Source organism: Micromys minutus (genome assembly GCF_963924665.1).
Source record: "Micromys minutus genome assembly, chromosome: 10".
Lineage (NCBI taxonomy): Eukaryota > Metazoa > Chordata > Mammalia > Rodentia > Muridae > Micromys > Micromys minutus.
The window spans coordinates 64683578-64698969 of NC_137979.1; the positions used below are offsets into that span (position 1 = coordinate 64683578).

Below are 15392 nucleotides of genomic sequence, written 5' to 3' on the forward strand. Positions count from 1 at the left end.
AGATAGAGACTGAGACACAGGGACAGAGAGCCCTCTAAAGTCCCCTAGGAAGGGGCTTGCTGCTGGGCACTAATACACTGATGAATAGCACACCTTTTCCTGGCAGCCATCTCTTTTGATTCCTGCCCTGTCCTGGGCAGCGATGCTGGCACGGCCCCAGCCCCACCCACCCGTACTGTTCTCTGCTGGTTTTGTGCTGAGATCAGGCTCCCTTCCGAAGCCAATTTTCTGCACAGTGAAAATGTTTTCTTTGTGCCCACTTGAGCAGATGGCCCCCCCACCTTGGCCTGAACTGAGAAGCACAGAAATCAAACAGGGGACAGACGGCCTCCCTGGCACCATCTTACAGGCACAGAGTGTGCTCTGTCCCCTCCCTGCCAGTGGCTTCCACTTGCTTCATGCTGGATCTGGCCCAGGTACTGAGCTGAGCCTCCAAGCCTGGCTACTTTTCTCTCAGCATCGGTGTCTACTTATAGCAGGTGCAGAGGTGACTTTTCTAGAAGGAATGAATTGGTTTGCTGCCCAGTCCCCTTTCCAGGGTGGTTGAGCAGCATCCTGGCCCATCTTGGACTTCTGTCTGTGTGGAAGCTGAGAAGCTTCTAGGCCTGCCACTGGTGTCCATAAGAATTAACTAATGTGGTCCAAAAGGAAGAGTCTGGACAGAGGGTTAGGGAAGGGCCTCAAGACTCTCAGGAAAGTCTGGCTACTGGGGTGGGTTCCCACTAAGGTTCCTCTGAAGAACATGGCTGCACAAGGAAACACAAGTAACCATCCAGCCTTGTCCCATATTGTAAAACAGGGGCAGGATAAAGGAGCTTGCCGTTCACTTCCCAGAGTGACGGGGTCAGTCTCAGAAGGCGCAAAGATCCCTCTTGGATTTCCAGATCCTTAAAGTCCTGCTGCTGGGCAGTGACACAACCCTTTATTCCCAGCATTTGGGAGGCAGAGGCAGGGGGATCTTTGGGAGTTATAGGCAAGTCTTGTGTGCAAGTCATGTCCCAAGCCAGCCAGAGCTACATAGTGAGTCCTTTTCAAAAAGAAAAAAAAAAATCAAATCAAATCCCGCTTAGCTGGTGTCTCATGCTTGTAATCCAAGTACTCGATAAGCTGAGGCAGGAGGATTGCCCCATGATGACTTCTAAGCCAGCCTGGGTTCTAGACAAAAACTCTATCTTAAAACAGTTCTCTGTTAGAAACATTTCTTGGACCTTCTATGGGAGGCAGGCGTATGCTGGTGTCTGGTCTGCTGCCCGCTGCTGTGAAAAACATGGTCAAAAGTGACCTGGGCAGGAAGGGGTTAACTTGCCTCCCCAGTTGAGTCCACTGGGGGAAGCCAAGCAGGAGCCTGGAGGCAGGGGTTGAAAAGCAGAAGTCATGAAAGAACCCTACCCAGGCTCGCTCAGCCATGTACAACCCAGAAGCCCTGGCTCAGAGATGGCACTGTGCACAGCCGTGCACAGCGGGCTGGCTCTACCACATCAGCCAACCAGCAATCAAGCAACTGATGGAGGCCTTTGATGCTGGCTTGTGTCAAATTGACCAGACAAAGTAAACCGGATCAGCACAGGCAGTGAGTTTGGATGGAGTTGGTGGCATTTCCAGGAGCCGGGCTGGGTGGCTCTGCAAAGGGGGAATCAACCTGCTCTTGTGGGCAGTGTTTGCAGTAGCCAGGGTTGCAGGGACCACCAGGGTATGGATGCAGTATGGGCACAGTGCAGCATGTGGGGCCAAAGGAGTGCAGTGCTCTTCAGAGTGATGCATGCTGGGACTGCCCACTCTGATGCCTTGTGGGAAGAGACATGGCAGCAAGCAATCCAGGGCCCCTGCAACCAGGCTGCTATAGCATGAGGCTGAGCACCACGACCCACACACACACCTGAGGACTACAGGATTGCATGTGCAGTGGGGCTGTGTGCAGCAAGAGCCCTGCTAACCTTGCAAGATGCTGCTTCTAGTCACCCCTCCCCACCTCTCTGGGTCTTGGTCTTCTCTCTTCTGTTGCCCAAAGAGATAATCCAGGCAGGAGATGAAGAAATGAGACCCTAAGACTGAGGTCCTGAGGCCTTCATTAAACACAAGGAGATGACCTACAGGAGCTGGCCAAGAGTGGAGAGCTGGGGAAGACGCATGACACAGACTCCCTGGTGGCAGCCAGGCTGTCCTACAGTCCAGCCTCAGGAAGACTGGGGTCTAAGCCTCACCACCATTGACAAGATGAACTACAAGCTAGGCAGAACAATCTTACAACAGCGAGAAGCTAGCCAGGCATGGGAGTGTACGCTTTTGCTCCCAGCACTCAAGAAGCAGAGGCAGGCAGTTCTCTGTAAATCCGTGGCCAGTCTGGGCTAGAGAGAGAGTTCCAAGGCAGCCGGAGAACACAGTGAGACCCTGTCTCAAACTCAAACCACAAAACCACCACCACCATCAACAACAACAGCAAACAAACAAAAACAAAAGCAAATTTATTCTGACTACAGTTTGGGATGCTGAAAGTCCAAGCATGACTTTGCGTGTCATGCCTGAGAGGACCTCATAGTGACTGTGCAAGAGAAAGGAATCACTGCACCAAACAGGGGCCAAACAGTGACTGGAACAGCACAGTCCCTTCCAGGGTGCTACCCCAATGACCTAAGGACCTCTCCTAGGCTCTACCTCCTAAAATCCCCATCTTCCCACAACACAACACTGAAGGCCAAAGCTCCCAGCTCAAACTACGCCCAAGAGTGAGCATCCCCTGGCACCAACTTCCTTAGCTTATGGAAGTTTCAGCGTCCTGGAAGGGTCTGGCTTGAGGGGTAAGGGAAGCCAGTATCCAGCTCTGCAAAGCTGACAGCTCTAATGACAGGGACCCCAGCAGGGCCCTAGTTTGGCAGAAAAGGGAGAAACCAGGAGGGACCCACCTATGAGAACCTGCTGTGTCAGTCCCTGGCACACTCTTCCTCACCCTAGCTCCACAGCCCTGTGAGATGAGTCCCACCAGCTGGTCAGGAGAGAGCGCTGAGCTTGGAGTCAGGAATCTTGGTTCCACTAAAAGCCACACAACTTTAAACACTCTGCACAGCCTCTCTGGACCTCACCTACAGTTAGGGATCTTGTGGGTAGTGTTAACTGTCCACCTGGCAAAATCTGAAGTCATCTGAGATGGGAGTCTCATCAAGGGATTGTGTGCGTTAGGTTGGCTTATGGACACGCCTTCAGGGATCTGGGTAAAATGAGGTAGGAAAACCCATCCTGTGGAATATTATAAAGGCTAAAACCCAGTCTGAGATCAAGGGGCCCAAACATTCATTTCTTTCTGCTTCTTTACAATTCATTTTTATGATGTGTTGTGTTGTGTGTTCAGTGCTGTCTGGGGCCAGAAGAAAATAAAGATTTCCTGTAACTGGAGGTATATATGTTCATGAGCCACCATGTAGGTGCTGGGGATTGAAATACAAGAGCAGCCACAGCTCTTAACCACTGGGCCAGCTCTCAGTTCTTCACTATGGATTTAACATGACCAGATGTCTGGAGTTCCTACTCCTGTGTGCACCTGCAGTGAGCCCTCAAGTGCACCTGCAGTGAGCCCCCATGTGCACCTGCAGTGAGCCCCCATGTGCACCTGCAGTGAGCCCCCATGTGCACCTGCAGTGAGCCCCCATGTGCACCTGCAGTGAACCCCCATGTGCACCTGCAGTGAGCCCCCATGTGCACCTGCAGTGAGCCCCCATGTGCACCTGCAGAAAGGACCCGTGCACAACTGCAGTGAGGTGCTACATCCTAGGACTGTGGGCTAAAATACTCCCCAGTCATTTTTATCAAAGTATTGTTATCAAGGCAACAGAAAAGACACAAGGAGTTAGATTATATACTCCTTAGGGCTCCTTAGCCTTCGCCTCCCAACAGAGAAGAAAAGCCAGATCTCCAGAAAGTTTTGTAGCCTGCCTTTCGTGGAACCATCTTATGAGGCTGCCTGGGTGAGGACAGGGTGGGTGTAGACTGGGATATATGCAGGTGCCTCACGGACAGACAGGTGGAAACAAAGAACTCAGCTCAGTGTAAGAAAACAAGGAAAACAGGAAGTGGCTCAAGTTGCTTGGAAACTGCTGTTGTCCAGAACTACCCTCCTAACCAAACACCTGTATCTCATGAGCTGTGGCCACTTGTACTTGCTGGTTTTTACATCCCCTCCTATAAGGGCTGGGGTGGTTACAAGACCTTCACCTACGTACACCTTGGCTCTCTGGCACCTGTTGCATACAACTCTGCCCTAATTACAGGTGGCCTTGGGAAAAGCTAGAGTATTGTGATGGTTTACATGTCCTTGTCCCGGAGAGAGGCACTATTTGGAGACAGGCCCTTGTTGAAATAGGTGTGACCTTGTTGGAGTAGGTGTGGTCTTGTGGGAGAAAGTGAGTCATTGCGGGGCGTGGGCTTTAAGACCTCCACCTAGCTGTCTGGAAGCCAGTATTCTGCTAGCAGCCTTCAGAGGAAGATGTAGAACTCTCAGCTCCGCCTGCACCATGCCTGCCTGGATGCTGCCATGCTTCTGCCTTGATGATAATGAACTGAACCTCTGAACTTTCAAGTTGGCTCCAATTAAATGTTGTCCTTATAAGAGTTGCCTTGGTCATGGTGTCTGTTCACAGCAGGAAAACCCTAACTAAGATAAATATGTAAGCCAGGAAAGACCCAGGGGAGTGTTCCATTCATGTGGCTATGGGAAATCATCATCCTTACTGGGTAGATTTTCCACTGTGACCTTTGGGACAGCACCCACACTCCAGTAACCCTTTGTGTATTCCCGAGACTCCTGGGACTGACTCCTGCCCTGGAACCCCGAGTGCCTGTGACTCTACCCAGACATGTACACAGGTCTGTGCAGCCACAAGCCTCACTGCTCCTCTGAGCATGCTAGGATCTCTAATGCCAGGACACTTGGATACTGGCCACTTTGTTCAAAGCTCTACAGCTACCCAGAGCCAAGCTTAGTCAGGAATGTTCAGTCTTCCCTAGGCCGAGGACTGCCACAGTTACCCACTTTATTTTGTGTATATGAGAACAAAGTGGCCCAGGAACTTCAAAGGAAGGACACATGGAACTCAACCATTAGTGGGATACAGCAAAAGAGATCAGATGTGTTTTTTTGTGGAAATCAATCCCAGGCCTCTGAGTTCCTACATGTATCCAACAGTGATGGGTGAACACAGATGTTGAATCTGAGCTACTGAACACACCAGGCCCAGCACAGCAATGTGGAGGATTTGGAAATCTCTTTGGCTCCTTGACCCTCAGAGACGCAGAGTCCTCACCCAACAGCCCAGGGAGTTTATGGGTCTGTAGGGGCGCACAGAGCAATGCTAACACAAGGCCAAAGTCTATCCCTCACTTATAAATGAAGTCACATGCCCTAGATGACAACACTGGCGAGTTTTAGAAGGAATAGTTCTTGGATGGCTATTGGTGATGACTTGGTAAGGGGCCTGCCGCGTAAGCAGGGGACCCAAGTTCAGATCCCAGACCCCCACATAGAAAACCAGTGGCTTTCACCCCAGAGCTGGGACAGGGGCAGAGGCAGGCAGATCCCCAGAACCCACTGACCATCCAGTCTAGGTGGTACTCTCCAGCCTCAGTGGGAGAACTTGCTTTTAAAAACAAGGCTGGGTAGGGATGGGGTCCAGAGAGATGACTCAGCAGTTAAGAACACCGACCGCTCTTGCTGATACTCCCAGCACGAACAGGATGGCTCACAACTTACCTGTAACTCCAGTTCCGGGGGATCTGATGCATTCTCTTAGCCTCTGCTGACATGAGGCACACACATGGCATACATACATACATGCAGGCGAAATACACACATGTAAAAGAAAGATAAAGCTTAAGAAAAATGTGAGAGAAACTGAGCGAGACACCAGTGTTGAACTCTTGGCCTTCACATGCACACACATTTACCCGATATGTTCTTGCAAACACACACATACACTGGCCTTTATATGTACACACATTTACCTGAATTTGTTCTTGCAAACACACACACACACATACACCCAGGAGAAAGAATCCAGTGAGACCACAGTCTTTCTTCACTCTTTACTGTGTAAAAATAAACTTAACAATTCATGTCATCTCAGCAAGAAAATGGGGGAAAAAAGCAAGAATACCAGTATAAATAATGCACTTCCAGGATGGCTGATGGGTGTGGGTTACCCCTTTGATACTCAAAAGGCTGCAGATTGTATGAAAAATGTACAGCTTTGGTTAGCAAATAATGAAAAAGTAAGATACATCGATTCTTTCCTATTTTACAGTATATACATTGTAACAATATCAACTCTAGAGGGGGTTGCTTTTTTTTTTTTTTTTGGCAAATAAGACAAAATTGGGACTCTAAGTATTGGGCTTTTGTTTCTCCTCAATGACTTGTTCCCTTTTGAACAAATTGCATGTAAGTCCACTGCGCACAGAAGCAACACATTTCCCATTGTTAGCTGAGTAAGTTTACACGTTGTGTTTTGGATGAAATCATGAACGCTTCGAGCCACGCTTGGGTTACTAAGGCTGCTGTACCCTTATGTTAGCCAGAGTGACCCTAGTTCCTCCTGTCAAGCTCAGAACTGGTATCCAAATTTTCATCTCATCAAATTCCTTCCACGTAACCATTCAGCTCCAACATGAAGAACCCATCATCAAGGGCCTTTTGTTTTAACCTCCTGGTTCCCAACACACCTTCAAGATCTGGTGGCCCCTCATCAGAGCTCATTGGAATGACTGTGAACCTCAGGCCAGCCTATCCTTCCCCCTCACTGCCCACAAGACAACCCCTTGGTCTCAGGTCCCAGGGCTGGTGACAAAGTGATCTTTGCAGTCTTAGAAAATAAGTCTGGAGTCTACAAAAGGAAAAGAAAGCATACAAAAATGTATCTCTTTCTTCCAAAATACACTCTTTCAGTCCTATGTTTTGGTGGAGCCTGAAAGTATTTTCAAGGGAGATATAGGTTGAGATAATTTATAGGTTTGTCCTTTCATAAAAATACTCTTGTTTGGTAATAAACTTTTTCTTCTACAGTAAGAGAAATAATACTGTGTTATCAAAAGCAAGAAGGCTTACGATTCAAGTGAGCTCTCAGCCCCTAGGGTCTGGGAGCCTCCGTGGCAGCTCTACCACCCTAATGCCCAGGGTGCCGTCGGACACCATCGGCAGAAGCAAACACTGTCTCAACAGTGCATTTTATCTCTTATTTTATAAAATGGCTTTACCTGAGAGAGGCATGTATTATTCAGTGCAAGAGGGAACATCAATCAGATTACGGAGTCGATGGAACGTATGCGGATTAGATTTGCGGCTGTCATTACCTTTCTCAGGGCCAGCAAAGTGCCAAGTGTGAACACAGTGACGGAGAGGAGGGCTTGGCACGGACTCCAATTAGGGGCAGGGCAAGAGCTAGATGTCAGCGTCTGTCCCTGGCACCATGGGTGCCTCAGGGGAGAAGAGAAGGGAGAGGAGCTGAAAAATGAAGGGACAGAGGCAGAAGCATTGGGGTGTGCTCTGCCCTCTAAGCCAGGGCAGAGGATGGCTTGTGGTCCTGAACGGACAGCTCCCACCCCACCCGTCTGGGCGCAAGTGGTCTGGGGTCCGCATTGGCAGGGGCTGGGGCTGGTGGCAGGGGTTGGCAGGAGTACACCGGGCACAGCCGGCTCTGGGCCTCGCCTGGTGGTGGCTCCCAGAAGGCTAAAGTAAGGGTGGGGCTCGATCTGGTCTGGAAAGTCTATTCGAAGCTCGAGTTCTCTCTCCCAACCATGGGTACCATTCAGGCTTGTTCTCAACCTAGATGTTAGAGATGCTTCTTGCTATGTCTGGGGAGGGGGAGGGGAGAGGGATGCTGATCTCTCTCTCTTGACCTCCCCCCAAACCCCTGGCTTGCTTACCCAGCCATTTTTCAGTAGCTACATGGGTGATCACAGAACACTGGGTGGCATTCAGCACACAAACACAGAACCAGAGAAGTCCATGCAGGCAAGGGAACACGCATCGGACCAAGGGAGCAAGGAACACACCACACCCGAGGAACATGCAAACACAGAAGATCCCCGCAGATCCAAGGATGCCACAACCCGACGGGTGCTGAGGAAACACAGTTATCTAAGAAAAAGCCACTGCTGGACGAGGTGTAGAGCACAGCCTGATCCGCACCCTCGGAGAGGGATGCACCTCAGAGCGGTGACCGGGAACCGTGCAGACACCCACAAGAACAGCGACACAGACAATACACAGACAGACACAGATGCACTAGATTCAGACACTACATGGACCTGTGTGGAAAGAGACAGGTGCCCCTGGAAGGAACAGCAGGTGGGAAACCTGCTCCTCTTGAGGAAGTGTCTGCAGCTGCAGACAAGCCAGGCAGTGCGTAGGTTTCTAGAAAGACTTGCCAGCCTTCTGCTAGTCAGGCTACCGGAGACGTAGTCCAGGTGCCATTGGGCGTGTGCCCACAACATGGGGGAACAAAGCAGGGGTCCACCCCACCTGGACACAACCTCCTTAGCATTCAACAGACACGTGCGCGCACACACGTATTTTGTCCCCCTCCTCAGAAGGTCCAGAAAGGGGTACTCTCAATAAGAAAAGGCCACGGGCTCAGTGTCACGGGCCGGTGGCAGGTTGGGACTGCTGCAGGGCTTGTGTCCCATGAAATGCAGGAGTGGATGGCAGGCCCCACCACGGCCAGCAGGCTCCACATGAGGTTTCTGAGCCCCTGGCCCCTGAGGGGTCTGTGCTAGCTCACCTGGGCCTGGGTGTGCTAGGGGAGGGAGTATGGCTGTGAAATATACCATGGGAAAACATTCCCACGGATTGTGGACCAAGTCTCAGTACCCTGTAGAGCTGAGACCAAGCATGTGAGATCCCTACTTGCAGCCTCTGGTCTCTCATTGCCAGAGGGAGGAGGAAGGGTGGGTGCCAAGGCCCTGTATCCTGTGACTCCGGAAGGGTACTCTCCTCTCAGAACCACTGGGCTGAAGTAGCTTTGGAAGCTGAAAGGGAATAACAGATAAAGGAGGCAGGAAGGCCAACGGGTAAGGAGCAGTCCTGGGGTAGAGCTGCTGAGGGCCCCACTCAGATGAGAGCAGACAGCCTGATGGGGGTGTGGGAAGGGGATGATTGGCAGGTGGTGCCATCCCTGGACAACCTAGCCTTTAAATTTCAGAGAACCCACTTCCCATCCCAAATATAAAATTCCCGTGGAGAGGTCCCCCAGCCTTAACAAACCATCGCTGACTTATGTCAACGGAGACCTATGTTGCTCCCAAAGAGGTCTGCAAACAACGACAAATGGGTGTTCAAGGAAGCTGCACCAGCCCTGAGGCACACAGGCAGCTGACCCATCAGGAAACTTACAAAAATCACAAAGGAAGAAGGGAACAGACCACCTCACTTTAGAAGAAAGCCTCCCCTACACACACACACACACACACACATACACTCGCACGCTCTCTCACGCACGTACACACATTCTCCCCCCCTCTCTCTCCCTCCCTCCCTCCCTCTCTCTCTCTCTCTCTCTCTCTCTCTCTCTCTCTCTCTCTCTCTCTCTCTCTCTCTCTCTCTCACGTAATTTTGCATTGTCAAAGCTGATGCTGCCTGCTTTAGCTAGGCATGCCCGGGAAATAGTGGGGCCCCTAGAAAGAAGGGGGTGTCCTTGGGGCCACAGAAGAGCCGGAACTGCTTCGTGAGCACAAGGAGGACAAACCAGGTTGTGTGCGTGTGCGTGTGCAGGGGCCATGGCCTTGAGTCATTCCTGGGGCGAGGGGTGGGGGGAAGAGAGACGACGGGTCACTGCACAAGCAGGGTGGGCAGGCATTGGGGCCGGGGGCTCAGCCCTAGCCTGAAGCCTTCAGTTGATCTGGCGACAAGCCTCAAATGTCCACTTGGTGGCTCCACCAAAGATCTCGATCTGAGACTCAGCCCAGGCGATGACATTGCCAGAGAGGGCCTTGCTGCTGCAGGTGGCCAGGTTGTACACCTCCCCGGGGGTCAGCTTGCGGTCCCAGATGTTGAAATGGGCTAGCTCACCCACAAATGCTTGGGTGGCATCAAACCCTCCACCTAGAGTGTCCTTTGGAGAGCAGTGAGGGAGGAGAGAGACAAGGGGTTGGCTAGGTGACAGAGAGGCCTGGCTCAGCCACCCGCTTCTGAGGGGGGACAAGCTGGCTATTCCTGCTTTCCTCCCTATCAGGGTCTCCTCCCTCCCCTCACACTGTTTACTTGGTACTGTTTACTTTCCTGTCTCTCCCTGAGAGGAGCCCAAGGAAGAAATTGGTGCTAGCCCACATTGGGTACAGATCATTCGGGGGGGGGGGGGTGTTGCTATACCACCCTTCACACCCAGTCCCTGGGGCAATAATGAGTAGGGGGTTGTTGAGAGAGCCATTCGGCAGTCAAGGCAGCAGTGTCTCCGACCCCTCTCAAACACCCTATCTGCCGGAAGACGGCTCAACAGGAACGTAAGGTGACCCCCTGTCACCTCATCTCCCTCCCAGCCTGTGCCCAGTGGGAGATGAACCATTTCACAGGAGCTAAATTATTCATTGCTAAAAGTGGAACTGGGCTTCCCATGCCAAAGCGAGGCCTGCCGCAGTTTCCCAAGAGTGTTGGGACCTGGGCCCACTCCCACGGAGCTTGCTGGACTGTGGTGTAACATGTTCCCGTCACACACCCATGGACACACACACACTCCCTCCCCCGCCCCCTGCCCAGGCCAGTACCTGCTCCTGGCCCAGCACCAGCACCCCCTGTGGTTTGATGGGGTGATAGGGTGCCAGGTTCTCTCCATTGCCGCCCTGGGTACCATCCTGATAGGCCTCCCAGACCCCGTCCCGGGTGGTCCAGGTGACACAGATGTGGTGCCATTTCCCATCGTTGATCACGAAGGGCAGCTTGGCCACCTGGTAAGGAGGAGAATACACATTATGGACACTGTAGCCTGGTGCTTCCCAGAGCTGAGGATGCTCTAAGTGCCACCACCATGCTCCCGACTCCGGTTCACAACTCCTGTTGGGCTAGCACTGAACTCTCGCAGCGCCCACAGATGCGCCACGGAAGCCCACGGAAATAGCAGCTTTGCCCAGGAGCCCTTGAGACCCATCTGGACACACCACCTCCCTCTCCCTGAATATGAGCCTCTGACAGAGTGTGTGTCCCTGGTGGTGAAGTTTACTGCAACCTCAGGCCTCCGCACTGGGCTTTTTTCATCTTTTCTGGCTTTCTACCCCCAATGGCTAGGTCCTTTGGTCTACACTGCCTGCAGAGAACCCAAATGGAGACATAAAAATGGATCAGAGCGACCTGAGGCAGGACCTCATATCCTCATCCACCTACCCTAGGCAGGGGACATAGGACAAGTCAGGTTCCACGGGGCCAGGAAAGCACAACACATCCGAGGATGTAACATTAAAAACAAGAGCCCCTTGTGCTGTTTCTAGCCAGGTTTGAGCCTCTCATTTATTACTGGTGAGCACAGGGGAGGGGGCTGAGCCGGCAGCTAATCCCGCTAACCTGGGAAGCAAGCAACATGGAGCTAAGCTCAACCGAGAAGAAAAACTCTCCTCTCCTGGGTGGGAGGGAGCTGGCCTCTTCCAGGGAGGGACAAACTGAGACAGGTCTGGACAGCTGGAGAGTCTCTAGAAGCATTTCACCGTCTAGAGTATCTACAGTCACCAAGATGACTGGCAGAACCCAAGCCAGTCAACCAGCCGAGGGGAGGAGCCAGAATATCAGCAGAACGGACTAGAACATTCCCAGGACGGTCCTCTGCCTCCCTCCCTTCCTCCCCTCCACCAGCTAAGGCCTCTTTCTGGAATGTTCCAACTCTCCCTGTTCTCTTATGAGGGCAGGTGAAGATGTTCCTCCCCATGTCTGATCTGATCCGTCTCCCGCCTCCCTCAGTCTTGCTGGGCAGACATCTTTCCCGGAACCACAGGCCCAATGAGCACCCCAAACCCCAGGGTTCTAGAAGACCAGCAGTCCTGTGGAGGCATTACCTTGTCATTAATGAGTATCTCCATGGGGTTGTTGCCCCACTCGATGAGAACCAGTTCATTGGCCTGCCCAGGCACAGCGTAAGAGAAGGGCGTGCCCACGCCAGGTGCCGCACTGGACTTGAGCCACATGCACACAGTGAAGGCGTACATCTCTGGCAGGCTCTTCTTCAGCTTGGCATACATGTAGTTGGTCCTCAGTGGGAATGTCAGCTGAAACTTGTCTCCGGGGCGATTGTCTTTCTGACCTAAGGAGGACAAGTGAACCTTTGCCATCTTGTATCTTGACCAAGTGCTAAGGGTATGAGTCGTGTCTGGTCCTCATCAAGTCTTGTGATTCAGATGGGGCACAGGGCCAGCTGGCACACGCGCACGCACGCACACACACACACACACATACACACACACACACACTCAAAAAAGCTGACCCAAGGTGTGCACCCTGGGCCTTGCCAGCTCTTGTTGCCACATGGTGCCGTCCCCGGGGAAGCCAAGGTAGAGGAAGAGCACAGGACAGGCTGTGAGTCTGCGGCTGGGCTGCAAAGTAGGCATGGAGAGAGAATTGGGCCTGCTTCAGTGCACACTGGCCAAGTGACTGCAACGGTATGGCTGTAGAAGGAACCAGGCTAGCTCCCCTCTGAGCGGCCCCCGCGGGGGCCGACCTGATTTAGATGGTGGTGATGTTCAGAACCTCTTGACTATCCTGGGCTTGTCTCTCAATCTCCACCAGAGACAAACATCCCTTCAGCCTGTCCCCTTCACTTAAGCCTGCACCTCAGCTGTGCACAGCTGCAAGGACCCTTCAGAGGGCACTGCAGGCCCCCACCAGCTTCCCTAGGGATGCTGCCTGGATCCTCCTGGGAGGCAGGGCAGCCTGGGAGGTCAGCCTTCCTTGAACCAGGGCCCCTAAGAAGATGCTTTGAGAATGCCTCATAGCCTCGGATGAGCTTCCTGGATATTTGGGCTCCAAGCCTGGTCACCCCGTGACTGGAACCAGCATCCTCGCCTCCACCTCTACACTTCCTGTGGCTGGGCCTGCTGCGACTGACCCTTGGGTAAACGGGTCCCACTGAACAGTGCACAGTTACCCCTTTAGAGCCAAGGAATGCACCTGCCTTTGTCAGCTCATGGCTGTACCCCAGTCCCAGGAAGAACCTGGTCCCCAAATTCAGAGTGACTTCTAGGAAGCAACAGGACAGAAACAAAGCCACCCTCAAGCCAACTGAATTAGCAGGGGTCTGCGCTAAGGTTCTCCTCGGTTGCTCGTTTGCCCTGTGGGGAAGTGGGCGGGGGGGGGGGGACAGTAACAGCATCTCTCTGGGGTGTTTTCCTTTCCTGAATCTCCCACCCCTCCCTTCTTAGGTTCCTCTTTCCCTTGATGTTTTTTCAGTTACATAACACGCCTTAAGATGGCACTGTTTAAATCCATCCAGCACATTTTGCAGTCTGAGCAGGGTCACGTGGCCCTGCTCTGAGCTGGGCCACCCCCTCCTTCTCTTACAACCTTGTTTGATTTCTGTGACTTCAGGGCACACAGCAGCAGCGCACCCAGGCAGGTGCTAGGCACCAGCCTGAGTTCATGACCAGGTCAAATGCAACAGCATGTAAGATGGGTGGCTGGGGAGAAAATCCATTGAGGGGGCTCGAGGTAGAGAGAGGGACCTTGTAATCCTGAAAGGACACCAGAGCTACTGGACAACTGGAAGAAAAGATACCCATTGGCCCCAGAAGGCTAGTGTCCAGGTCTTTGTTGGTGACAGATTTCCAGCTGAAGCAAGGCTTTCCTTACTAAGGAAGGCTTGGGCCAGAAACGGCTACTGTGCAAAGTTGCTGGAGATTAAACAAATTAGACTTGGGGAAAAAAAATCCTGCGAGTGTCCTGACAGCACTGTACAATCCCTTCTTAAGCTCGGCTGCGTCCCCAGAGAGGTATCTACAGCCTAGAAACTGGGCAGGAATCCCTGACCGGGGAGGGATTACAGAGTGGGTTCGGGACAAGAGATCAGGGCAGGGAGCAGGCAGGACCCAGGTAGTGTCTCTGGAGACAGTGTGTAGCATGTCCACCTGAGCCCTTACCTTTCTCCAGCTCGCTGATCCGCTGGTGTAGGGAGGTCAAGGCGCTCTCGATCTTGGCCCTTTCCTCTGTGTCGTTCTTGGGGCTCCCTTTCCCCTCCTCCAGAGTGTTCACTCGAGACAGCACCTGCCGCTCCAGGTCATCGATCTTGCTCTGCAGCAGATCCTTGAGGCTGTTGGTTTGGCTGGAAGAATTGAGGCGGCTGTACTGCTGCGGGGGCACAAGGGCAGGGGAAAACCACACCGTTAGGCGTGCAGCCCGGACCGTGCGCGAAGGCCCGCGACGCGGTCCCTGGGGCGATAGCGGGGGCGGCCTGGAGGGGAGCTCCAGCGAGTGGCAGCCCTCGGTGCCCCGCAGGGTTCGAGAGGCACCCGTCTCGCGTCAGCGCGCCCAAGAGACAAGGAAAGAGGGGCAGGGGTCGGGATGGGGTGGGCGAGGGCAGAAGGGCGCACAACGCGGAGGGGAAACCGCAGCTCACGCGGACCTCGAGGTTCTCCAGTCGGGTTTTGAGAGATTGCAAAGTTTGCCCGAGTTGGCTGAGCGTCTCCGAGGCCGGCGTCCTGGACAGGTCGCCCATCGTGTTCTTGCCAGAGCCAGGCTGCTTGCGGCCACCGCCCGACCTGGCCTCGCCGGGACCCGCGTCCAGGGTGCTCTGGCTCTCGCAGCGGCCAAGCTTGGTGGTCAGCTCCCTGATGGTCTCCTTCTGGCTGAGGATGGTCTCCTTCTGCTGCAGCACGGTCTCGCGGAGCTGCAGCACGTTGCTCCGAAGCTCCTCCGCGCCGCCCGCGGCCACGGACGCGGCACACATGTCGGCGTCCACCGGCACCGAAGTGCAGATGAAGCGGGTCGGCCCGAAATCCTGGGCCCGACTGCCCAGGAGGCAGAGGGCGAGCAGCGCACAGGTGCGTGCGGCGCGGCCGGCCAGCATGGCTGCGGACACTTGGCGCACCGGGCTCGCTCGGCTCCGGTGGGGCTCGGGCTGAGACCGGGCTCCGGCTGGCTGGGGCAGTCGCTCCGCAGGCGGCCCGCGCGCTCTGGGCACCCCGCTTCTCTGCTACACAGTCTTCTCGGCCGCGCTCCTCGGCCCCCACTGCCGCCTGCGCTGCGGAGCCCGCGCCTTTTATGCAGCCGCGGGAGGGGCCTCGGCGCCGCCGACGTCAGCGGGGGAGGAATCCCGCTTTAATTGTGTGCGGACCGGTCCCGCGGCGCCGCGGGGGTCGCACTGGAGCGCGGCTGGAGCTACCTCGGCCCTCCCCACCTCGTCCCTCCCGGATCCGCCACCGCCCCCTCCCACCGCCTACGCACG

The 15392-nt window shown here is 53.9% G+C and overlaps 1 protein-coding gene across 1 annotated transcript; it reads right to left on the reverse strand.

The window, feature by feature from the left end:
* Window positions 1–9869: 9869 nt before the first annotated feature.
* On the reverse strand, window positions 9870–15014 carry NPTX1 (neuronal pentraxin 1; the record flags this gene model as incomplete). Its single annotated transcript, XM_080922658.1, has 5 exons — window positions 9870–10091; window positions 10741–10920; window positions 12016–12260; window positions 14089–14296; window positions 14571–15014. 5 exons carry the CDS (start codon window positions 15012–15014, stop codon window positions 9870–9872), a joined length of 1299 nt encoding a protein of 432 aa, XP_080778784.1.
* Window positions 15015–15392: the final 378 nt, after the last annotated feature.